This window comes from Haemaphysalis longicornis, unplaced genomic scaffold (assembly GCF_048455015.1).
Source record: "Haemaphysalis longicornis isolate Haplotype H1 unplaced genomic scaffold, Haemaphysalis longicornis Haplotype H1 scaffold_7, whole genome shotgun sequence".
Lineage (NCBI taxonomy): Eukaryota > Metazoa > Arthropoda > Arachnida > Ixodida > Ixodidae > Haemaphysalis > Haemaphysalis longicornis.
Window position 1 is genome coordinate 181,828,816 of NW_027526422.1, and position 25,368 is coordinate 181,854,183.

The window sequence follows — 25,368 nt, forward strand, 5'->3', positions numbered from 1 at the left end:
CAGGCAGCCTGCTTCCAGACAGCTGCCATTTCGTAGAAGGCCTTGCTTGCACGTAGAGCTGCCAACAGGCTTGTGCCGCTCGTTGCAGGTTTGAAACATTCCCGACCCCTTCAGATACCAAGGTGTTGGACTGCTCTAGTTGTTACATGTTTGAACGGAATAAAAACCAGCGGTAAAAACCAGCAGTAAAACCAGCTTGTCCTGTCGTTTTCTTCTCTGCCCTGTGTTTACCGCTGGTGTTTATTCCATTCAAACCCCTTCAGACATCGGAGCAGAAAATCTCAAGCCCCACAGAGCACTCGGTTACTGCTGAACACCCGAGAGCACCCCAGCCGGTAACACTGGGCTGTCCACTAGCACTGGCCCACTGTACAGCGAAAGGGGGAGGAGCTAGGGGTCAGGGCAGCACCATCACCCACCGGGAATGTCGAGCATGGCGTCCTCCCTGGGCCTGAGTGCCAGCTCATGCAGCTCCTCTGGCTCCCACGAGGGGGCGGCCGGGGACAGGGGCGGCCGCAGTGCCCGGCACTCCCACAGGCCCTGGCTGTGCACGGGATCCCCGGCGGCAGGGGGCGCCACTTCCCCCTGGGGCGTCTCTTGCTTCGCACCACCGCCGGACTCCCCCAGAGCCTGGGATAAAAAGGAGAAGGAAGGGGGGCAATGCTTGGCTCCCAACTCCCTGCCTTCCCCCCCCTGCAGGCCATAGCTCCTGTCCACCACACTCCCATAGCCCTGAGGAGGGAAGTGGCGTCGATGCCACAGAACCGCAATTAAACTGGTGGCTTTACACGCAGAGACTGCACTCGGGTTACGAGGTATGCCGTGGCAGCCCTTGGCACACATGCAGGGAGGAGCAGCGCAGTTCAATCTGTAGTGATAGCGAAAAAGATGGCAGGCAATCATCCCACAAGCTGTGCCCGATGCTCGACTCGCATTGAAATTGCACCCCAAGCAACCGCCGCACACGTTTGTTGAGACACTACACAACACTGACAATTCACAACGATTTGCAGTAGTTTCTTTATCAATCCTCCACACCGACAAAGGCGGAAATTCCAATCACATGGGCTAGTGCCGACAAGTCGATCAAAAGTACAATGACAGCATGTTAACATCTTGGCCAATCTCTTGCAGCAACCACAGTTCTCGCGTACCCGATGACCAATTGAGAAAAATATACCGTGTATCTCTCAACAACACGAAGTAAACAGCTGTGGTGGTATTTGGTGCTGTGCTCACTTAAGTTCCTTCCAGTTTTCTTTCTGCATGCCGATTTTCTTCAAGCATCAAGAAGCACCAACTTGACGTCCCCCTCCCCAAATGGGAGTGGCAAAATTGATTACAACTGTAAGCACAAGTTTTTTTGTTAACTAAATCCCAATTACTAAACAGACTGACTAATATGGCCTCCGTAGGTCATATCTTTTTTTCTTCTTACCATTGATGCAGAAAACTAGAACAAGCGATAAAAATATTAAACACTTGCTCTCTCCATGGAGTGTAAGTTTTCTTGTAAATAATTATTTTTGTAATAGCAGCATGCAGAAACTGCACGTGGGACTCAGTTCTAAGGCCTCCGAAATGCTCATCCAGCAGATGTAATACAGCAAGCTTAGGTGACTGGCTAAGGCACACAACATCAAACGCAAATTTAAATGGGATTATAAGATTGCAGAATCAGCTCTTTGCAGTTGAAATTTAGTTCATATTCATTTTATAGCGGTAAAAAAGGGTAGGGTAAACAGAAGTTCTGAACAAACACGTAAACTTGTTTGCCGCTCAACGGCATATGCCTAGTGGCACAACCGATGCTGTGAACCACTACCACTGTGCAGATAATTTTCTGATGCAACCTGGGGCACTGGCGCAACGGGCATATGCGACATTGCTACGAGTACTAATGTTAACCGCAACAAAATATGGCACGCACAGGTTTGATCAAAACCAAGCAGAGCACAGCAACAGTGACCGGGCAGCATGTTCTTGGAATGGTGGCAGCCTCAATTCCAATTATTTTTAGATTGCAGCACTTGTATGCTGCAGGGAATCTACGTGATAGCTACGCAATTTGGGTACCTGCCTCGCATCACTGCTGATGGCTCTAAACATGCTATGCAGTGGGAAAGTGGAAATTTTGCCATCAACTGCAAAACTTCAGTGGATAAAGCATTCTTTACTGTTGAACAAGTTCTCATGGGTATTAAGACATTAAACCTTTTGAATAAATTTAAGCCAAGTTGGACGTCCTCTTCATGGTTTCTTTAATTAAAAACACACCTGTTGTAGTTTCACCAACGTTCATTTAATTTCTAGGAGCTTAATTCATGCAGGCATGCCCTACTGGTGTAGTAGTCGCCCCATTTTGCAGGCCTCTTCGTATGTTGCCATTAAATAAACCAAATTCCTGCGAAAGTCATTTCCCGTCTATTATGTACTAACAAAAAGCAACGAGCCACAATTCGCACCAGTGCAGCGGTTTCATAACTTTCACGACAAGAAAGCTGCCTTTGGATGTCGCATAGTAGGTAAGGAAGACGTGTTTGCCATTGTTCCTTACGTCACCAGCAGCGTTTCCAGTGTTCACCACACCATTATTTAGTTATATATGTACAAGTGTATAATTGCATTTAAGCTTTGAAAATACCTATTCAGGGAATATTTGAAAGTTTCAAATATGTGCACAACCTGCATACAAAGAATCTCTAGCCAGAGGTTCCCAGTTGTGGACAGTGCTGTTTATACCCGCTATTTGATTATTGTGCAAATTACGATACGACCACTGTTAGTCCTGTCACTTTTAGCACGATACGAGTTCTCGAATTCGGGGCCCCATTTCGTCGTCTAAGCCACCCTTGTCTAACAAACAGTGGCACGCCAGAGGAGCACCCACGGGCAGGGCCTCCGCCGATGGTGGTGGTGATGCCTGCTGCTGGTGCAGGCGCATGCGCACTAACTCCAGCTCCAGCAGCAGCCGCCGCACCTCCAGCCTGCACACAGAGAGAGAGAGCCACCCACCACCACGACAGACGGGGGCGGTGGGAGTCGGAATATTAAACATCCACAGAAAGTTCACGAGGAGCACATGTCAACACACGGTCCAACCAACCAGGCTTTCTTCACCTTCACATTACTGGAAAGTGCTACACATCCACTGTCACAAGACTGGCAATGCACCTTGTTGGGGCCTGCAAATCCTTCGCAGCTTGCTGGGAGGCGTGGGTCACACCCCCTCAGGAGCTTGAAGAGCTCTATTGGACCACGCTTGTGAACCACATTAAAACACACCAGGACTATAGACGAGTCCCTGTAACCCAACCAAGAAGCTGACTGAGCAGTCCTTTAGACACAGGTTTAGAAATAAAGTTTCGCGCTCTCTCTCTCTCACAGTTCTGCACGCTGGAACGCATAATTGACCGACATGCATACCATGAGATGTTTCGTGAAAGCTACTTTCCACTGCCTTTCCCGCATAAGGGCAAAGCGAAATAGTTGCACGGGCAGAGGACTAGTGGAAACATGAACCCCACCTAGCACCTACCTCTGTTTTCGCAGTACAACAACACAGACATTTCCGATTATCCTTATATGCTGAATTTCTCACCGGCAAAAAAGTTTTGATAATAAGATCAGATGGTATACTTCTCATTTCCCCAGGAAAATGTATACAACAAGCTTTTACTGCATTTGCAAAAATTCATATAATAATAACTAAGATCTTTGAGCATCCACACCTTGAAGTCATGCCCTCCAAACCCGTTTCTGTTCACACACAGAGCCCATGCAACCCGAGGGAGCTCGACCACTCGTGGTCCTTCACTAGCCGACGCCACGAGAGCAGGCCACTCACGCGTGAGCTTCGTGCGCGCGTGCCAGGGCCTCCTGCATGCCAATGACAGCCTGGCGGCACCAGCTCGCCTCCAGCTCAGCAGCCTGCAGGGAGAGAGGGAGCTTCCAGCAAGTCCAGCGCTGAAGAGTTATGAGGTGGGCAGCAAAGCTGGGGACACTGGCACGGACACACTTCTAACGCTTCATCGCCACCTCAAACACCATCCTTGCACTGGTGCCAGAAAAGGGGAGATCGTTCAAAAAGAAAGAGCCAACGGGGGCAGCACAAGGTGAAGTGAGATGCTACCACAACAACCAGATGCGTCTACCTATTGGTGTCTCTTAGCACAAAGCCAGGTAGGGTGGCCAAGATCAAACAGGCCCAGCCAACGAAGCTGGCAACATGGCATTCACCACGTGCCACCACATTGCCTGCATCTCCATCCGAGTGCCAAAAAGAGGGGCTAAGATTGGTGTTCAGGGCCAAGTGGCAACAAGCCATCGCGGCCTTTTTGTAGCACAATTCACACTTGCCAACACTCTTACGCCACTCTTGTACACGCCTGCACATGTGTTTTCTGGCTCAACATTGTCGGCAGTTTTGATGCTGGCCAAGCATGGCAAACTCCACTCACCGACTCCACACTAACTTGAACCACATGGGCAATAAAACCTCGAAACCTTTCTTTGACTCTTAACTTTGCTTGGCCACTATGCTGACTGTCAGTATCGCTCATGTGCTCAAAAAAAATTTTTCTGTTAGCTGCAATTCCCTCCCACAGTTCTGGTGCCTAGAAATCTTCAACAAGGTTGCACTGCATTGCACATACACACACACACACTCATGCACGGACATAAATACACACACACAAACAAAGCTTAACCCCTTGCAGTGAAGAACTTTTACCTGCTTTCTGATACCACAAAGAAAAACACAACCCGTGCAAGAAAAACTCACAGGATATTTATTTCTTCTCTTGCATTCCGCTTGTAACTCTTTTACCGATACTTGAGCAGCTTGTGAAACCAGTCGAAACCTACTCCTCAATGCAGGCCTGGGTTGTTACTGTAGGTTTTGCAGAAAAACACAGTTTCCCTCCTTCGTCCTTTTGTTTCTCTATTGCTAGAAACAGCACGGTCCGTGCTGCTTTGGCATGGAAGCTTGTAGATGAAATGGCTCGTCCCATCCAGCCTTTACTCGCACTCCATACAAGCAGACGAGCCCAGTTTTCTAGCTCGAGCCTTCAGATCACCTACCAGCTGTTGGATGAGGTTGCGGTGGTACTGCAGGTTTCGCTGCTCTTTCTCGCCATGATTCAGCAGCTGTGAGCGCCTCCAAACAAAGCCATTGACAATGGAAACCTCTAGATGCCAGGAAAAAAGCTTTCATTATAGCTCACAGAGTAATAATCCCCACTCTGCTGTCTCCACCACTGTCATGGTCTTCCACATTCGCTTCTGTCGAATCCCTGCCATCACTAACTGATGGAGGCATGCAGTTCTCTTCCCAACTAAAGTCATCCTCGCTTTCGCTAAGTGCACTACCACAGAACACATGCAGTTAGAAAGTGGCCATGCTTCTCAGCGAACAGTGCGCACGTGAAAACGCTCTGGAATCCACAAGGCCTTTATTGAACATTGTGCTGCACCCTAGTGCAAAGAGGAGAAAACTTCAACTAACAAAGTTCACGTATCCCTCCAGAGATGGCACATCATGTATACAAAAATGCGGGCACGTCACAGTGAGAAAAATTGCAAAATTGAACCTTGAATATTCAAGTCAGGTGTGGCCTGACAAAAGACCGCAAGGAGTTAATGAAGCAAGGCCCGCAGAAGGCTTGACCGTCCAATCAGCCAACATGTTCACTGCAGAGAAATTGACCCACAAAAGGAACTTTAACCTTTGCAGTCCGACAACGCAAAACGGCCGTAGCAGTCCATTGTGACATAAGTGTTCAAGGTTAAATTTCGCGGTTTTTCTCACGGCAATGTGCCCGCATCCTTTGTATAAATGATGCGCCATCTTTTGAAGCATAAGTGAACTTTGTTTGATGAAGTTTTCTCCTCTTTGCACTAGGGTGCAGCACAATGTTCAGCACAGTCTTTCTGTATTCTACATCGTTTTCACGTGTACACTATTTCGCAGAGAAGAATGGCTACTTACTCATCGCGTGCATTTTACGGGGGTGCACTTTGCAATGGTGATGATGACTTCAGTGAGGAAGAGAATTGCGTGCCTCCATGAGTTAGTGATGGCAGTGATTGGACAGAAGCGAGTGACGAAGAGCACAACGGCAGTGGAGACAGCACCGTACGGATCATCACTCTGTGAGCTACGAATTTTGTCGAAAGACAACGAAGTGGTGGTGAAAGCTTTTTTTCCTGGTATCTAGAGGTTTTCATTGTCAACAGCTTTATTTGGAGGCTCTCACAGCTGCCGAATCATGGCGAGAAAGAGCAGCGAAACCTGCAGTACCACTGCGGCCTCATTGAACAGTTGGTGGGTGATCTGATGGCTTGAGCCCAAAATCGGGGCCCATCTGCACAAATGGAGTATGAGTAAAGGCTAGGTGGGACAGCCATTTCAACTACAAGCTTCCAGGCCAAAGCAGCAAGGACTGTGCTGTTTGTAGAGATAGAAAAACAGAAGGACGAAGGAGGTAAGTGGTGTTTTTTGCAAAACCTAGTTACAACCCAGGCCTGCACCAAGGAGAATGTTTCGAGCGGTTTCACACGCTGCTCAAGTATTGGTAAAGGAGTTGGAGGCCGAATGCAAGATTAAAAACAATAAATATACTGCCCCAGGAACAATAAAAAACAATAAATATACTGCTCCAAGGGCCGCAGTTTGCCGACCCCCGGTGCAGGCAATCCTGGGAGCAGGGAGGCCGCACTCACCCGTAGGGGGTCCCAGACCAGGCCGTGGCCGACGAACGGCCCGCCCTGCAGAGCGTGTGGCACGAAGGCGGGCGGCAGCGCACCAGGCTGGCCCCAGGGGGGCCCCGCCATCACCACCGTCCCCCGAGCCACTGGGGGCCTCTGGGGCCGGGCGATCCGCGGCCCGTCCCCCTCCGCTCCCCTGGCCTCGGCCACTCCACCCTGCACACCACACGTGGGGGCACTCTGAGAAATCAGCCCATCCATCAAGATTTTTTCATTTCACTGTTCACGAGTACAGTCACCTCTTGATAATTCCATGTCGCTTAGTTGTAGTCGGTTAATTGGAAGCGGTGCGCCGGTCCTGGCAATTTTACATGCGCAATCCAATGAAAGGAATCGCTCGATAATTCAAAGATAGTACCCATTACATCGGTCAACTTACATCGGGAGAATCCGCCAGCTGCACCCACTCGATTCCTGAGTGGAACGATTCCTTCAGGCCGGCTGCAATGGCCGCCCCTTTTTAAGTGTGAATGCACTTTATAAGCGACCCTGTATTCCGGCGACCGCCGTCCGTCCACATAGCAACAGCTGCGGGTGCACGCGCTCCTAGTCTTCCTTGGCAACGGGGGAGATGGGCGCGCGCTGCCTGGCCGCTGACATGGCACATACCCACGTGGGGGATTGGCCAGGAATCTCCTCGTCTTCCTTGGCAACGGGCGCGCGCTGCCTGGCCGCTGACATGGCACATACCCACGTGGGGGATTGGCCAGGAATCGAGCGTGAGAAGGGCTAATGCACCCGCTTAAAGGAGTACTGACACGAAATTTCAAAGCTGAGATCCGCTCTAGCAATCAAGTACAACGACAACACAAATAGGTGTCTGTGAATAAATGCATCTTTCTTTCTTTGTAGTTGTGTGTGTGTGTGTGATCTCTCTTTCGCGAACATTACCGAACCGCGCAAATTCAACTCGTGCATTCGCACTTTCACATTCTTCCCCACGGGGAAATGCGGGGAAATTTTTTTCCAGTTTCAGTTTAGAAAATAGCATTTTCGATTGTTTACGATGCAGTGACGCATATTTCGGTCACCAAATTTTGCACTTAGCACCTTTTAAAGTAATACAGTCTATGCCCGTTACAACGAACCCTCTTCATCTGGGAAAAAATGTCTGCTGTAATTGGGGTATGTACTATCCAAACAGTGGAGGGGAGGAGGGTGTACGAGCGTCAAGTGGGAACTGCGGCCACTATTGCACATAAATGATGCAGCCACTACATTCGCTTTGCACGCCTGCAGCGTTTATTCTTAGCATGCACTTGGGGAATGTGACTGCCTAATGCAGTTTCCGAAGCTAAGCACCCACGCTTGATAAAGGCCTAGCGTGTAGAGACGGGCACTAAACTAAGCAAAAAAAAAAATTGTTATTAGGCGCACAAGCAGAGTTAGCAAAACGGCTCTTAAACACTGGCTTCGTGCCATTGTCAGTCTGCCCGAAACCCATTCATCAAATTCAGATCGCCGCACTCACCACCCCACCCCTCCCCCAAAACTGTTTCTGCATTTATTAATCGCTGCATTCTGGTCGCTAAAACAGCTGATGCAAAATCTGAGTAATCTGACAAAGTGCTGCTAAGAAGCCGAAAATTGAACTAGTTGGATGCCATATGTCCAGTGGCAGGTTGCACACAATGGACAGGAGACATGCTGCCACGTGGGGCAATTCTTACCTTTTTCATCGAACTGGAGCTACGCATGCGTGGGAATAATGAACGCCGAACTTCATGAACATGTCTTCTCTTTAATGCGCAAAATAGTGTGTGATGAGAGCCTGCCTGACTCCTGCAAGTGAGGCCGCGGTCACATTGTGCTGCATTTGCGTCAGTTTCAGAACTTCTGCTGAGCAGTCATGCTGTTACAGTCGAATCCCGCTACAACGAAATTGACGGGACGTGCGAAAAAATTTCGTTGAAGCAAAAATTCGTTGAGGCGAATACTGCCCCAACAGACCGCGGAAAGGCCAGAAAAATAGCCCCGTATGTTTCTGCATCATTGGCAGCATAATACAATGTTTAGAAAAAGGAGTGACGCGCAATAACGTCATGTTTATTCGGAAACAAATTGTTAAAGGAGCCTTGAAGACAAAATACAAGTTGGGTTTATTAGAAAGACTACTTAGTCCCGATAACAATGATACGAATATCATCGCCATCTTCGAACAAATAACGGATATATTAAAGAAAACGTGTGAAGCAGTCGCGACCCCTAGCCAGTCTCCCGCAACCTTTCTATGATGTCACAGAACCTTGTTTGTGCGATTGCGATTGGCGGCCGCCTAACCGACCTGTCGCGACGACACATGACTGGACGTCTGTAATGGGGCCTCTAGTTCCATTTGACTGCATCACTTGAATGCTAACGTGCAGTTAAGGCCCTAAAAATTATGTTTTATTGTTGGCCCGTATGACGTCATTCTTGCTCATAACACGTCACTGTGGCGCAAAATTTGAACGTTTTTCAATACTTCTTGCTTTTTTCGTTAAAAAAACATCTTTTGGGGCCGTAATGTAGCTGAGTAAGATATTGAATCCTAGTTCTTTCAAATTACACGAAGTTGTATTTTCTCTTCATGGCTCCTTTAACAATTGTTATCTGTTTTTTCACTGCACCCAAAGAACGCGTTACGGAGAGGGGTGAAGAAATGCAGGCGCGAAACGTATTGCTGTACAACAAGGCGTGTCCACCGAGCTGATTACTTGCACATAGCTGCTAGGCCGTCGTAAGCGCCCCTCTCGTTTGTGGCAGGAGCAGTGCCGTTATCTTGCCCTCTGACAGGGCACGGCAGCTACTGACCTTGGCAGGCAAAATGCGCGCGCTTGCATTTAACATGACCGCGCACTCGCGACTAAGATAGGATGACTTCGCTTCAAGACCAAACACGCAAACATGATTTTTGCTCTTGGCCATGAAGAATGGTAGAAGGAAAACGGCAAGGACAGTGTCTTGCAACGCATACATGACGGTGCCGTGCCAGCAGCAGAGCACATCAGTGCAATTTCAACTGGATACGGATTGGCTATACATAGCTCCGGCTGTAGCTCCAGCTTGGCGAACCGGGCCTGCGCCTCATGTAAAGACGGCCAGCCACATCATTACCACCATCAAACAATGGCGTCCACCTATGAGTTTTTTTGTTTTGTTTTGGGTGGCGATGTGGGCGCACTGCTCATGTTTTCAGCTAAACTAAGCGTCCTGAATGTATAAAAAGTTACCGATAGCTGCCGCTATGCTTATTTTATTGTAAAATAATTGTTCAAACCCAGCCAAAATCATAGATAATTTCGTTGAAGCGAGAGCAAGCCTGACAAATGGTTCGTTGTGGCGAGGACTTTGTTGCATTGACTTCTATGGCTAGCTGACCATTGGAATATTTGAAATATTGGAAATATTTCGTTGAAGCGGAAATTTCGTTGAAGTGGAGTTCGTTGGAGCGGGGTTCGACTGTAGTGCACAAAATAACCTTTCAAGGCTTCGATGTGTTCTAGGGCCAGAGAACTGGTCAGCTTTACGGGAGCTGCCGCCTCTTCGCTGCTGTACTCTTCCGATTGCAGTTCAGAGGAGTTCTTGACTTGTCAGAGCAAGCTGTTCAGCTCTGCTCCTCAGCAAGTCGCATTCACAGGAATTCCACGAGCACGTGCGTCCCGCAACCACATCAACACAGCCTCCTCGACCTACAGGTGCACCGCTTCCCACATTCAAAAGCGCTCTTCGTGCAACTAGCTGGAGTTGCATTTTTCAGCGATATCCTTGTTTTTCACGATTTAATTTACTGTTTGCTTCAACAGGCCGATTCTTCTCGCGATGTCGGCCTGTTTTTTGCCATTGACGACTGCGTTACTTAACCTGTCTGAGAGCGAAATCTGCTTTCTCTTACAACCTGCCATTCCGACTAACGTGGTCGCTGGCGGCACAAAGAAAAAAATAGATACTTTGCACCGGCAATGACTTGACTCGGCTACGCCAACGACTGGTTCCGTGCCGACAACGTTGCCAGACATAGTAGTCATCTTCTCGTAAAAGTAAACAAACCAAAGTGTTTTTGTGCCGGCACAATGTAAGTCCAATATTGACGCTCAGGGCAAACAATTTTCGCCAAAATTTAGTCTGTTGTAGCCGGAAGTCTGCTATAGCCGGGTCCGTTATGAGTGGAGTAAGCTTCATTGAAAATGCACGGGGACCAAACAAACAAACAAAGAGCCCGCTGTAACTGGAAGTCCGCTGCCAGATCCGCTTTAATCAGTGTGGACTGTACTACTGGAACACAGCACATTTGAGGAGACGAAAATTTTGTTGCAGCTGGCCTCTAAGTAAGCGTAACGACTTTACTGAAGGCAAAAAAGAAATAAATAGACTGAGTAATAGAGGGCAGACGGTGCCATGATGCTTGCCTGCAGGCCCTGCCGGCTTAAAACGTTCGAAATGCGTCCTTTTTCGCCATTCTCACAGGTACCCCGTACCACATCATCGGGACGAGCGAGAAAGCGAGCAGCGGCTACCTGGTTTTCAAGGGAGCAGCCAGACTACAGTTGCTTGTACCTTGAAATCAAAATCATTGGGTACCTCTCTCATTCCTACACTGACCTTGGTACCTTTTATGTCCCGTCTCTCTGCACGGCACAAAGAAGTGACAGTGCCCAAAATGTACTAGCCCCAAACAGCTTCCCTTCCTGCCATTGGGATAATACTAGCACTGTGTGAATGACACCTGTTGCTTCCCACTTCCATAAGGAACCTGTAAGGTCACACGCACCTCAGAGGCGTGCAGCGGTGGCGAGGAGGAGGATGAAACCCGGGGAGGCGAGGCGCTGCCAGAGTCCTGGTGGTGGTGGCCCCTGTTGACCGCGTGCCGGGGGTCGAAGTAGTGCTGGCCCTCGCGCCCCACGCGGTACAGGTCCGCCCTGAGCTGCTTGGCCAGGCTGCCGAAGGAGGCCAGCACCCGCGAGGCCAGCTGCGGCCCCACCTCCCCTTCGTCCTCGGGACGCCGCGGCTCCACCAGGAGCTGCAGGACACACCTGGGAGGGTGGCAGCAGGGCAGCGGTGATGGCCTCCTTGTCACGTCACTGTGCTAAGCACGTCACAAAGGTTGGCGGCGAGGAGGGGTCGTTAATTACGTCCAAATCATTAGACATTAAAAATTGGACGACGTCGTTTCCGCGAGAGTCCATAGCGCTGCCGCCCCAGCGGGGGGGGGGCTCTTAGCATTGAAATCCCCTGCTATTATTACGTGCGAACATACGCTTGAAAGCAACAGTTGGTTGCACAGGGATAGAATTTCCGAGATAGCTATGGACGGGGCGGCATAGACTGCTACCAGAAGAAAGGAAAAAGACTGGGCGGTGAATTTGATTGCAACCACATTCTGAGAGAAAAAAATTGGGAAAGAGTCATACGGAACAGAGTGAGTTAGAAGGAGACCTTTTGGGTCAGTTGGGTGCGCAAACTGTGTGATGTTATGGGGTAAGCCGGGCAGACGACCTGACCGAAGGTAAGGATCCCCAACCACGGCAAAGTGTATGCTCTGATTTTGTATGAAGTCAATTAAATGTGAGGAAGCCAATCTGGTGTGGTCTAGATTTGCCTGTAAAAATTTTAAGCCCTCCAGTGACATCAGTAACGGTATTAGCTCTGCAGGAGATTTCAGGCGGACGCCGGGTCAATCCCCGGCCCATCCCCGTAATCTGAAAAAAAAAAAAAAAAACGTAGTAGACAATTCCATTAAGTAAGCTTTCGCGAAACACCTTCTCCTTTGTAGTGCATGTATTTATTAAAGACGATAGCCTTTCTTGGGCTACTTAATTGCATCCGGCCGTACTGGCACAACTGGCAGTACCATTGGTTGCTACTGCCATAATTGGCCGTGAGACCGGAAGCATCCACAGCGGGGGCTGGCCTTCGGCTTAGTGCCACCCTACAGAGAACGCGCACTGCACGCAAGCTGCAACGAGCGTGATTTTTGCGGCGCATGGAGCGGGGACACGGGCCATAGCCTCTCCACCGCGCACTTCCGGCGCAAACCACCAGGACAGCCCCGAACCACTTCTTCGTAGAAAAAAACATAGTAGACAATTCCATTAGGTAAGCTTTCGCGAAACACCTGTACGAGTTCAAAGGCGGAAAGGAAAAAAGCGTAGTAGACAATTCCATTTCGTAAGCTTTCGCGAAACACCTACGTAGTAGACAATTACATTAGGTAAGCTTTTTTTTTTTTTGCGAAACACCTATATTTCAGTATATTTAACCATAATTAACTCATATATTGCAGTTATATTCAGCTATATTCAGCTGTAATGCGTGCTCAAGCGGTTCGCAACAGTTCCCCAGTGCGCAGCATGCTACGCAAAGCTCCGCATTCATCGCGGTCAATATATGTCAATATATTCTTTGATCGCAAAGTTACCGCACCCCCCAACTAGCAAGGTGTGGTCGCCTACAACGCTTCACCCGCCTTGATGGAAACATTGATCTGCTTGTTCTCCATATAGAGCCGCTGACGAGTAACTTCCCGTCCAAAGATTCCGCTTGGTTTCCCCCACTAGTTCTTTCAATGCTGAAACAATAGCCCTGCACCAACTAATCCTATTTCTTCTGTAACACACCCACTTCCCCGCTGCACATATATACAGACTGCCTCTCCCTACTCATGGCCCTGAACAACCCTTTCACCATTTCAAGCAGCATCCAAATCCTCAAGGATAACATCAGCTCTCTTGCATCCATCGTACCAGTACATATATACCACGTCCCCAGTCACTCTGGAGTCTGGGGAAATGAACTTGTTGACATCATAGCAACTCACGCCGCAACGCGAGGTGTAGATGTGCACGGTAAAATCACTAAGCACATGGTGCGTTCTGCTTTACTAAAAGCTGGTCGCTTAGTTTGGCAGAATTCCTGGTCGACCAATCACTGCAGTACAGAATTGTATCGATGGACCCCGAGTGTTTTGGATATACCGAGGTGTTTCCCGCCCCCCAGGAAATTGACCACATTGTTAACAGGCCATGGACGTTTCCCGCACTACTTTTACCGCCTGCAATTACAGAACAATTGCCAGTGTTTTTGTGGACATAATGCCTCATCTGTGGCTCATTACTTACTGGACTGTGTTAAAACAAGACCCTACATCCACAAATTGCAGAGGCTCACAAGGCACCCCCTTGAACCACCACACCTGAGATCTCTACTTAATGACAACGCTGCAATTAAAATCCTTACAGACCTTGTGGACTACGTGGCTAGGTCTGTACCAGAAGTTTGACTGCCTCGCCTGTCTTTCTGGAAGCCAACTTTAACAAGAGATGAAGTCATAAGCGGTCATGTGACTTGTGTGGTGATGTGTTGCGCAGTGTAATACAGCAGTGCGGTGATCTGTAGAGACTTTCCCATCGACCTAATACGCGTTAGTAGTGGCTCGTACGTGATCTAAGTGCGGTTTGGTGAATGATGAACTCTAGTTTTGGACCACAGTGATGCAGACACGAAAGCGCAGTGAAGTGTATTTAGAGTGAATGACTGTACAATGTGAAAAGCGGTGCAAACTGTAGTGCGCGATAGTCTTTACTTTACCGCCGAGTACTGTTTATTTGAACTGTGTGGTTTTCTGTCACTTCTAGCCGGTTTATTTCTGGTTGATTTGTTTTAGAGTGATCGTTGTGTCCATGGGTCTGCATGTGGTGAAAAAAGGGTCATTAATGCACCAACTAATTTCGCATAGTTCTGGAACTCACTATAAGGACATTGTTCTAGTGGACTGTTTTGCATGTATTTTTGTGTGTTCTCATTTTATAACGCTTTTCAACTTTTTCGCATCTTCACTGTCATACTGTTAGATTTAAAAAATTAGCTCTGATGTATAGGATTATTTTAGTGTGTGTGTAGACAGTAGCGCCTTTGGATGTGGAGTGTGATTTTTTTTTCTTTTTGTCAAGATCGAATCGGCTTTTTTCTAAAAGTATTTTTGGCCTAGTGCCTATTTTATTTATTTCGAATTGGTTTAAACCTGCGATAGCTTTGTTGGTGCGGGTTTTGTCCTCGAATTTTTTTTTTTAGTTTTTTCTTTTAGTGTGTACATTAGAGGACAGGAAATAAATGGGCAGCCATGATGTCCTCCTTATCACGTCACTGTGCTAAGCGTTTCAGGTGCGGGGTACCTTAGGACCGCACAATGTCCATCCGCGTCCGTGCACATAGCATTTACAATCGCAAAAAATCACACAGGCACCGGCAGGATCCGAGCCTGTGTCTGGTAGACCAGACAGTGTCAGTCGTCTTACCCATTGGGCTACGATTACGAGTTAGTACCCGAGAGTCAAACGGCTTACTCCCTCACCTGCAATGGTGTGGAGCACCTTAGGAACCCTCAATGTCCATCCACACCCGTCCTAACACTTCACTTCGAAGTCTTACGTTGTCATCTGGTTAACGTACAACGAGTTTGATGTTGCTTCTATCGTTATTGAGCATAACGTTGGGGCGACTAAACGTTAAGCCTAAACATAGGCCTAACAAGGGCCACACTCCAAGGCTCTTAGTCCTAGTAATGATGACAAAGTGACAAATGAAAAGGGATGACAGTTCCAAGTCAATGTACTATTGCATAGATACCTTGTGCAACTTTTTTTCTTTTCTTTACATTACTTCACTGCGGTAGCTTGTTAATCAACCTACCATTACAAGAAGATAACGTTCTTTAGATATTAAAATGCTACGAGCTCCAGCTTCAACCCAATGGATTTATTTAGATGAATGATGGTTTTCAATGTCCCTAGGTTAGAATTGGATGGCAGGAAAGTCGCAGGTGAGTTGCCACCCTTTTCTGTTTGCTTTAATGCAGTACATTTTTTGATACGAGTGAATTCTGACAAGGCATCTTTCGGCTTGAGGTTAAAATGCATTGTTGGGCTAGTTGGTGCTTACTTAGGCATCGTGGTTTCAACTGTGCCAACAAAAGACACTAGACTAAAGCAAACAACAGTTGTGGTCCTGTCCATTCTTTGCTTTCATCCCGTGTCACTTCTTACACAGTTGGAACCACGATGTTCTCAAGTTTGAAATGCATAACATTCATTAAAATATTAGTCTTCTATTCCTAACACTCTTGCATCTTCCCACATGCAGAAATAAAGAATTTTCTAGAATGAAGCAGATGCCCCCCCCCCCTCTCCATCTGCGGGTTGATACGCATATACACAAAAACTTCCGTCAGTTTTGTTCAAGATACGAAACATTTATCTGACCTTCAATGATATGACACGTACATTTGAAACCTAGCACCCCACAATTTTCATCACCACCCAATTTCCGCAAAGCAACGGCTGCATTTTATTATGAGTGCGACACACCCCAAAAGCTGAGCGTCACACTCAATTCAGGACCTCTTCACAGACACCCCTGTGTTTGATCGATTGATTGATTGTAAGGTTTAACACGCTGAAGCGACACCCAGGTTATGAGGTGCGCTGTAGTGGAGGGCTCCGGATTAATTTTGAACCCCCGGGAATCTTTAAAGTGCACCGATATCTCTACACACAGGTGTTTTCGCTTTTCGCCTCCATCAGAAAAGCAGCCGTTGTGGCCAGGTTCGAACCTGCATCCTTGGGCTCAGCAGCACAATGCCTTAGCCACTGTTACGATTGCACGCGCCGCTACCCTCTGTGCGAGTGCTGCAAGTTTTGTGTAGAGCTGCAGTGCTGTGTAAGAAAGCCTGCCTTCCTCAAACAGGCTCAATTAAAGCTTTTCTAGTTTAATTAGGAGCCTTTTGCATATTCTTGACAACATAAACTTTCAACTTTTACGTGCCCTGCCAAACATAGGCCCAAGAAGTTTGTTTTCAGACCTCTGAAGAGTGCCTCGAAGAGATAAGAGAGAGACTTGCCTGGAAATGCGAATGATATCCGACTCGGTCAAGGGCTCGGGCCCCGCATCCAACTCCGGGTCTTTCGAGCTGCAAAGGCAAGGAACCCATTTTACGCCCAATGTGAAACGACAACCCCCAAACAATTGCTAAACAAAGGTGCCATTTTAGAGGGCTGCCAAGGCTCCGATTTGAGAAGTGCACTTTTTTTCTCTGCTCAGTCAGTCTCAGCCAATGCCACGACCACACTGAACCCCCATCATTGAAGGCTGCCCAGTTGTAAAAAAGAAAAGCAGAAGAAAAGGAAAAGTGCTCATCTAATCTAACATGCAGTTACTGGGCAGGTCACCAGATGACAAGAACTCAGCAACACTGCCTTTTCAGCATCTTGCAAATTTTGGGGGAGATACTCGATCTCCATTTTGCGGAATGGTGGTGTTACCAGCTCTTGTCTACATTTAGGTAGTAAATGTACATCCTTGCGACAAAGAGCATGAGTGTTGAGAAATGTATCTGAAGGTGATGATGATGATGGTTTAGGTTTAATGGCGCAAGGCCGACATGGGCAAAGAGCGCCAAACACAAAGTTATTTGATGACGAGGGAAACCGAATAAAATCAGTCAATGACTATGAGCACGGCTGGTGTAAAGGGCCAGGGTGAAAACATGAGTGGTTAAAAGATAAATAAGGTGGCTGGTGTATAGGACCAGGGGTAAAACTATGGGTGGTATGAGATGAGTTGTAAAAAGTGAACTTCTGATAGAAACTTAAAGGTGCGCTGAACAGAAAACATGGCATCGTCTCCTAAGAAGTATGACGGGTGTGGTGGAATATGTCATGTGTGTAGTTGTGGGAAGTGTTTGCGTTGTGTAATGTGAAGTGCCTCACATTGTACGAGGATGTGGATCACGGATAGGGCCTCTCCGCACCTGCTGCACAGAGGTCTTGGAGATCCAGTGAGCAGGTGCGAGTGCGTTGCATGTGTGTGCCCTATCCATAATCTAGCCAAGGCGACTTCAGTGTATCTATTACGTGTGTCGGTGGTGTATGGTCCTAAGTGTGGTTTTAGTATGTGTAACTTGTCTGTTTGTTTGCTCCAGTGTGTTTGCCATGTTTTGCGAAGTTGTTTTCTGATGTGTGGTTTCACGTCGGTATATCTGAAGGCGTGGGTGGCTACATGACAAGGGTGGGAAGTTTGTCTTCCGGTATGGCAAGGTTTATTATGAACGAATCTTAGTAACTGCAGTGCAATGCAATTGGTGGCTTTGAACTTCATGCCAGGATTCACACAGCACCTGCAATGCACTACGAATTTCTTGTCAGCGTATCATCCGGACCAATGAAGTGCTCTGGCGTCTGAAATGGCAGCACTGATGCGGCACCATACCACATGTCTAGTGTCTATTTCACTAGCAAAAACAAGACAAGGACAAAGACAAACACACACAAGGCACTCGCTGGATGTTTCGTATCATGTCTACGAATGTCTTAGCTCCTTTTGGGTGCCCAGACTTTGCTTTTGTAGCAAGCAGGTAACAGTGCAAGGGAGAAGCTAGCTGTTGCATGGTTCAAGGATCACGATGCAACCAGCATGTGCAGCATAAGGCAATGAAGGGGCTCTCTGTTACAACCAGCTGAAAGAGCCCCTTCTGCACATCAAAAAGAGCAGTTCATGCATTAATGCTTAATGCGCTTTAAGCATTAATGCGCTTTAAGCATTGATGCACTTTAAGCATTAATGCTTAATTATACGTTTGAATTTTACTCCAGGTCATTGGTACGAACACACAGTTCACATGGATAAACAGGTGCCTCGTCTAAAAATGCAACAATGCATAGATGATAGAACATGAACCTCTGAAGCTGGATAAAATTGGTAGTCACGTTACAATCAATCACCTTTCCGTCGCAGCTTTTTAGCTTGTGGCTCCGCTATTTCATTGTAGCCGGATTTACCCATTAAAGAAACCAATTCTACTGGCGACACCCATCGCAGTACACACAGCAGCAAGAATAAAACAGATTCCTTACCTCACAGGTCCATCCACAACAGTTCCAGGATTACCCCATTGACGGTCCTCCCTGCAGCGAGCCCAACAAAATGCTCAAAGATAACACAGCATAGTGTAGGTGGCTCACGGCCGGCAGTCAGAAAATGCTTTGTTGCAGCCTATTTTGTACTCGAGAAGGCCCACCCTCCAACACTGAAACTCCCTAAGTTCAGCTCTATGTGTGAGTGGAGTTTGGAAAGAGAGGGCTAAGTTACTCAGTATAGATGGCTATGTCGATGTGTACTGCTGCTCCTAGCTGCAAAACCGTTTCGTCTTTGGTGTGTCCGACTTCCAATGGTGCCTCATTGGGGTTCGAAATGCCTGCAAAAGCTGGAATTCACACCTCGCAAGCCAAAAACAATCCGGACTCTTTGTAAAGGCGCTCCTACTACAATTCAATCTTGGTCGGTGGGCAGTGCCATTAATAGCACCCTCATTCTTTTCAGTACACAGCTGAAAGCATACGTGACCCATAACTGGTAGTAGCTGGGAACATAAGTCTAAAATTACACCCTTGAAGCAGTTATAAGAGCCTCGTGCCGTTCTGTATCTAATACTTTGGCTTACGCTCCAGTGATACGAATCATAATTTAGACATTTGGGGTGCAGTACGGGTGTACTTCGCATAACCTCCAAAATGCTTTTCTCTTTTGTTTTTATTTTGTTATGGTCGTGGTGAGAGCATGGTTTATAAAAATGGCATTGGTGGGCTAGTTGGCAATGCATCTTAAAAGGAGTTACAGCACATGGAAACAACGCGTCAAGGAAGGCAGGACAGCACTGTCGATTAAGCTGCGTAGATAGAGCACTGTCCTGCCTTCATTCACAGCGCACTTTCACTTGGCACCACCAGGACATCACTATGTCCTGTCTTTTGTGTGTCTGGCTTCTGCGCACTGGAACGCCTTTTAGAGCATGGTGTCTAGGTTAGGGCATCGCATCCGATAGAATAAAAATAATTACACGACTCCTAACCACTTCTTATGAAGTAGCGAATGTGAAAGCATTAGTGCATAATTGTGGAACAAGTTTGACGGCATTCTGTGCACTGTTCCAGCTACTGTTGATGCAGACGGTCCACAGTCCATCGCCGCAAACACTGCACTGATGAAATTTGTAAAACAAAGTAACACGTGGAAGGCAGCGCATTTATTCCATGCATGGTAATGATATGGTGCCCACAGAGGCACGTGTCCTGTGGTATGCATGTATCACCTCATTATGACCATCACCACCCTTTTCCCTTCGTGACTTTTTCTTCCTCTTTCAGTTACTGTGACTCAGAGGCATGGCCATTACCGGGAACAGGCTTTGCTACTCGCCCATTCGCTACTTACGCAATCAACATGCTCAAATATTTTCCTGTAGTACTGAACTGCCTTTGACCCACTTTTCTAAGTCGACCGCCACCACCCTTTCAGTAGGTTAACCCACAGTCATGCTGAATAATCACGCTGTGGCTAACTGGCAGAGTTCGATGCTAGTCTCGAATTTTGAGGACGGTGGTTCAAATTCTATCCGGCGCTAAATTCGCCCAATTTTCTTTTCAACTGAATTATTACCTTGTGTAAAGGTGCTTCCCTGAGAATTGTGATGATGTTCGAAGCATTTGTAAACTTTTTTTTTTATCGCAGTTGGCATTTTGTTGTAGTGCGTCCGCCATTTTGTGCCATGAACACCAGGGCCCGTTTGCCCGAACGCGATAAGTGCAGGAATAAGTTCTCAACTACGGCTTTAATTAGCGCTGTCTAGGTAATAAGTCGTTTGCCCGAAACTGATATAAACGCTCGGTTAAGGTAGCGTTTCCGCCAGGTTTCCTGGCAACCGGCTTATTTGCCATGGCCGACTTCGACTTATTTGTGCCTTATTCGTAAGCGGGAACTTAATCGAGAACTTATGCGTACGGGCAAACGGGCCCAGATGTTCAGCCACGTGCGTAACTAATGCTTTCGCATTAAAAGTAGTACCGGTAGTCATTTCCAGGGGTTTCCCCAGGCATCGAATCAAGGGGGGGTGTCTCAATGGCTCTACTAGGGGGGGGGGGGGTTCATAAACTAGAAAAGCTGTTGTTTTATCCCACTAGTTAAATAATAGACGTCTGTTAACCAAACGCTCATCCCCGTGACGTACGTTTTTCATTTTCTATATATATATATATATATATATATATATATATATATATATATATATATATATATATATATATATATATATATATATATATATATATATATATATATATATATATATATATATATATACCTGAGAGGCGGTGCTTTCTATTCAATGTAAGAAAAAAACAAATTTAGAGAAATTAATTTTTTACCATGAAAGGTCCGTATTCAGTTTTTTTTTTAATTTCTCGCCATTTTTCAACGTATAAGGACATTTTCGAACTTGTTACCAGGGCCAGCGACGAAATTTGAGTTCTTGAAACAATGTTTAGGTAGTGCACGAATTATGCAGCACTTATAAATCAGGCACCGATTGTACGCTCCCGATTTATTAAAACGCCAGGATTAGCTTCCGTAGCGCTTCGCCTCGCCAAATTGCCCATTTTAAATGTACATGCTGAAAGAGCTTCTGCAAAGATTACGGTTGTAAACAAAGAACGGCATCGAATCAATGAAGAAAGTAAATTATATGTGTGTTTACTGCACTTAGTTCAAGTCAAAGGCGGCCTCAGTCGAAGTAATTTTGGGTGAGTGCTTGTCGATATATGCTTTGCTCGTACCTCCTCACGGGCTTGTTCTTGCTCGGTACCAGTTTCATTTTCGCTACTCCCTAACTGGTAGCAATGTGCTCGCAGCGTGGTCAGCCTCAAACCACTTTGCCCCTTTTCTTTGAAAGCCTTTTTTGTGTGCACATACAAACTTGCCACGAGCTGTCGAACCCGCCGCGGTGGCTCAGTGACGCAACGCTGCTGAGCACGAGGTCGCGGGTTCGATTCCCGGCCGCGGCGGCTGCTTTTCTGATGGAGGCGAAAAGCGAAAACGCCCGTGTGTACGAGATTTCGGCGCACGTTAAAGATCCCCAGGTGGTCAAAATTAATCCGGAGCCCTCCACTACGGCGCGCCTCATCGCCTGGCGCGTTAAACCCCACAATCAATCAGCCACGAGCTGTCGAAAAAAAGGAAATAAATACGTGCAACGCTAACAGCAAGCTCGGGGGGCGCACTTTTGTTTATTTTGCCCGAGGCTACTGCCAAGAATAGCAGACGGGCAGCCCGCGCATGCGCAGATCGATACTGAAAAAGGTCCATACAAGGACTGACAAGAGTGAAATTTGGGGATTCAAGGGGGGGTGTCCAGAAAAACTAGGGGGGGTCTACACACCCCCTAGGGGGGGTGTAGGGAAATCACTGGGACTCATTTCATCATAGGCAGAAGAGGGCTTGTCTACAGCAGCCAAACTACAACTAACCCAGCCCCTCCTCCCCAGGAAAGCGGGGGAGGGGAAGGGAGGGGCGACCTCTTCAGCGTTCCCTCGCGAACGCCAGCGAGTTCAGGTATGCGGCGCCACAATCGTTCCTGGACTAAGTTCTTTCAGGGACCTTATCCTGGACTAAGGCCCCTAAAATTGTTTTTCAGGGGTCTTATCGTGGACGTCGTCGGTGAGGCCCCATAACGGCCATGACTAGTCTTTACTCACGATTTCGGGTCGTCACGGACGCCGTTGGGTGGGCCAACGGACAGCCTGGGTGGCCGGGACTTGCTGAAGCATCGGGGTCCTTTGCCCTTCTTTTCGCGGTCTGGGGCGCTGGCGGCCATGACACCCTGCGTCGGCAAGTTCGGCAACCACTCGGTATCTCTAAACGTGCGCCGAACGACGCAGAAGCCCACATGCACATCGTGCGCGAAAATCAGTACAGCTCAGGCGCCGGACAGTTCCCACAATTCAGCCAAAAAAAAAATCCGCTACGGGGGACAAGCGGTGTGCCTTTCCCGCGCCCAGAGCGTTCGCTGCACACTCCACACGGGAATATACAAACTCTTGAGAAGTCTCAAATATTAGTCAGCGCTGGAGTCCAGCATGCTTTCTTGAAAGAAAAAAAATCAAGCCACTCAGGATAAGATGTTAAATCAGCAGTCCAAGCATTTGCCCGTCAGGACGACGAATAACGCGCGTCCCAGTGAGTTGACAAACCTTGCAACGGAATCGCCGGTTAGACGACGTGCATCAAAGTCGTAAAACCCAACTAATTACCTTAGAGCGGCGGCAGCAGGAAATTCGCGCGGAGACGAGGTGTGGGCACTGCTGAGCGACAAGCCAAAATAATGGTACGGGGCTCGTGAGAAGTATGGAGGGGATCTACGGGCTGCGTTCCAAATAACGGTTCACCACGCGCGCTTGACGGCAGCGAAAGGCGCGAGTGTTTTGCTTTTGAGACAAGATTTTTTTTTCTTTGCAGTGTAGAGAGGTTAGGGCCCGTTACGTTCTGCACGCTGAGCGTGAACGTCAATCGGCGACAGACTGAGTCCTGCTACGCCGCCTTCGACGCACCACCCGCGTTCCATAGTTTCGGCGCTCATGGCGCCAAACAGCCATTGCACATTCCGCGCACAGCAATTCTTTCGAGCGTGTCGTCGTAGGGGAACCGTTTAGATGGCAGCTCAGTGTACTCACCTTTGCGTGACGAGGCTTTGAAGCAGACACAATTCACCCGTACTCGAGAGGATCAAGGCGTTCGATGTACGTGCTCGCCGCGCTCGCGTGCTCGCTCTCAACCAGCGCGCGCCAACGAACTCGTGACCCGAACGCCACCACAAGAGCGCCGGTCGGAGACCACGCCCGCCCGGGGGAGGGGGCGGGAGGGGGAACATTTCAAAAAAGCAAATATTCGCCCCGAATAACTTTAATTATACAAATATTGTATGATAAATGCCGCTCTTCATGGAGCTAATTCATTTTGCTGCTGAAATGGCCCCCTCTTTCATGGGGTATTGGATGTTTCTTCCCCTTTGCTTAGCTGCCATTCGTGGCCTGCGAAAAATGTCAACAAGACAATTTTCATATTCAAAAACGCATTTTGTGTTAAAAGTACGTGGCGTGAACCCAAAGCCATCTCCTCCCCGGCCTAGGAATCTGAACGCATCTGTTGTGTTTTTCTCCAACTTGGGGGATTGGCTGCAGAAATCGGAAGTTTTGAGGGGCTTCACGAAACTGTAAATTGTAACATTCAAAAACTGGATAAAGAATAGATCGCACCAGGTAACAGAAAATATGTCGCCTAAAGCAAGAAGTTTGAAGGGAAATAACGGCACTAGCACGCGCGCGCACAAATTCTTCTGGGCCAATCCCCCTAAATGGGTATGTGCCATTTTTTTGTGCCACCCCCATCACTGCCGCGTGCTGTTTTACCCTGTTGAGAAAACGTTATCTTGCAGCTCTAATTTAACGTGTTGGCCTTATCGATGCCTCTCCTGCTTTCTTTTGGGCACTAAATGCTTGGTTTCTGTCACAGAGATGTGGTTGCAGCCATTTCTGCATACATTTTGGAGGCCAGGTGCCCACCCTATTAACTTCTCTTCACCTTTTCCCCTCACAAGAATTGATTTTTTCTCTATTCTATAACTCTCTTCCAGTTTTATTGTGTACGTATTTCAGTGGTCTTTCCTTGGCTTCAATTCCTATGGCCATTTTGTTATTTACTGACCAATTCCCAAAGTGGGTATGAGCAACAATTAACACGCACACCATCAACTGCTATGTTTCCAAATCAAAACCGTTTTTTGCCTCCATGTCTGAAACAGGTTGGGTGAACGGAAGAAGGAACAGTGAGCTCTAACGCAACACAATAATTTTTGTCAAAATGGACCAACAAACAGAAATGTCATTTTTAAATAAACTCACAGGGCAGGCCACTCCAACAGGTGATGGTGCATTTGCACGCTATCCGTAAACAGTGCTTGTGTTGCAACACGATATCCCGTTCCCTTGCGAGTACAAGCCCACACTTACCGGTTTTCTACCAGCACTCCTTCTGTTTTGAGAAGCTGCTATAAGAGCCGTGCCGTTCAATCCCAGAAGCCTAGGTGCAGAATCGCCGGTTTTTACTGCTGAGGTTCGAGCCCCAGCACTGCCAAGGTTTTTGCAAGACTTGTCATCTTTTTACTGTGAAATGTTCTTTTGGCTCAGTTCTAGACATTCTTTTCACAAATATGGCGGTTTGGTACGTTGTAGGGACGCTTAGGGGTGGGGCACGGCATGTTGACATGTCTAGCTTTCTGCATCGCACCAGATGTGCCCGACTTGTACTTATCACGAACAGAATATCGCTGTGTTGCAACCGTACACGGCTTGTACTAATTGTTCGACCTGTATGGCTCGACAACAGCATATTCTTCCATTTCTTCCATTTGGAGACTTCACCACAGGAAGGCTACTTAATTTCCTTTTTCTTTTCCGTTCACGAGACGCCAACCTCGGGTGTTGACGTACATTCATGCATATATGCGTTCCTAAAAGATTAAATAGAACACAGAGATAATTACTGCAGCTCATGATCTCCTCTACCCACTGCCTACTAAGAATTAATTTCATTCTGGAGATAAGCCGTTCAGAACTGTATTTTACAGTAGGGTCAAACTAGCCCCGACGAGAAAAAAAGGTATGCCAGAAATTGCAGCTTCTCAGTATTTGCTTTAGAAGTAGCCACCCGTTCATGTATTTATGCTGGTGGCCAGGCGACTGC

At 47.5% G+C, this 25,368-nt stretch overlaps 1 protein-coding gene across 3 annotated transcripts in view; it reads right to left on the reverse strand.

The window, feature by feature from the left end:
• The window catches only part of LOC144147304 (uncharacterized), a 36,274-nt gene extending 12,816 nt beyond the window's left edge, over positions 1-23,458 (reverse strand). The window contains exons 1-9 of one of the 3 annotated variants that reach the window (XM_077679401.1): positions 23,301-23,458; positions 22,326-22,450; positions 18,654-18,704; positions 16,643-16,711; positions 11,519-11,780; positions 6,724-6,924; positions 3,848-3,930; positions 2,891-2,987; positions 420-630 (exon numbers count right to left, since the gene is read on the reverse strand). In XM_077679401.1, the coding sequence (XP_077535527.1) occupies positions 420-630; positions 2,891-2,987; positions 3,848-3,930; positions 6,724-6,924; positions 11,519-11,780; positions 16,643-16,711; positions 18,654-18,704; positions 22,326-22,444 (1,093 nt within the window). In that variant the 5' untranslated portion in view covers positions 22,445-22,450; positions 23,301-23,458. Of the gene's footprint in view, positions 1-419; positions 631-2,890; positions 2,988-3,847; positions 3,931-6,723; positions 6,925-11,518; positions 11,781-16,642; positions 16,712-18,653; positions 18,705-22,325; positions 22,451-22,880; positions 23,176-23,300 lie in introns of those variants that run through there. The other 2 variants (XM_077679402.1, XM_077679403.1) reach the window with 2 other exon arrangements.
• Positions 23,459-25,368: the final 1,910 nt, after the last annotated feature.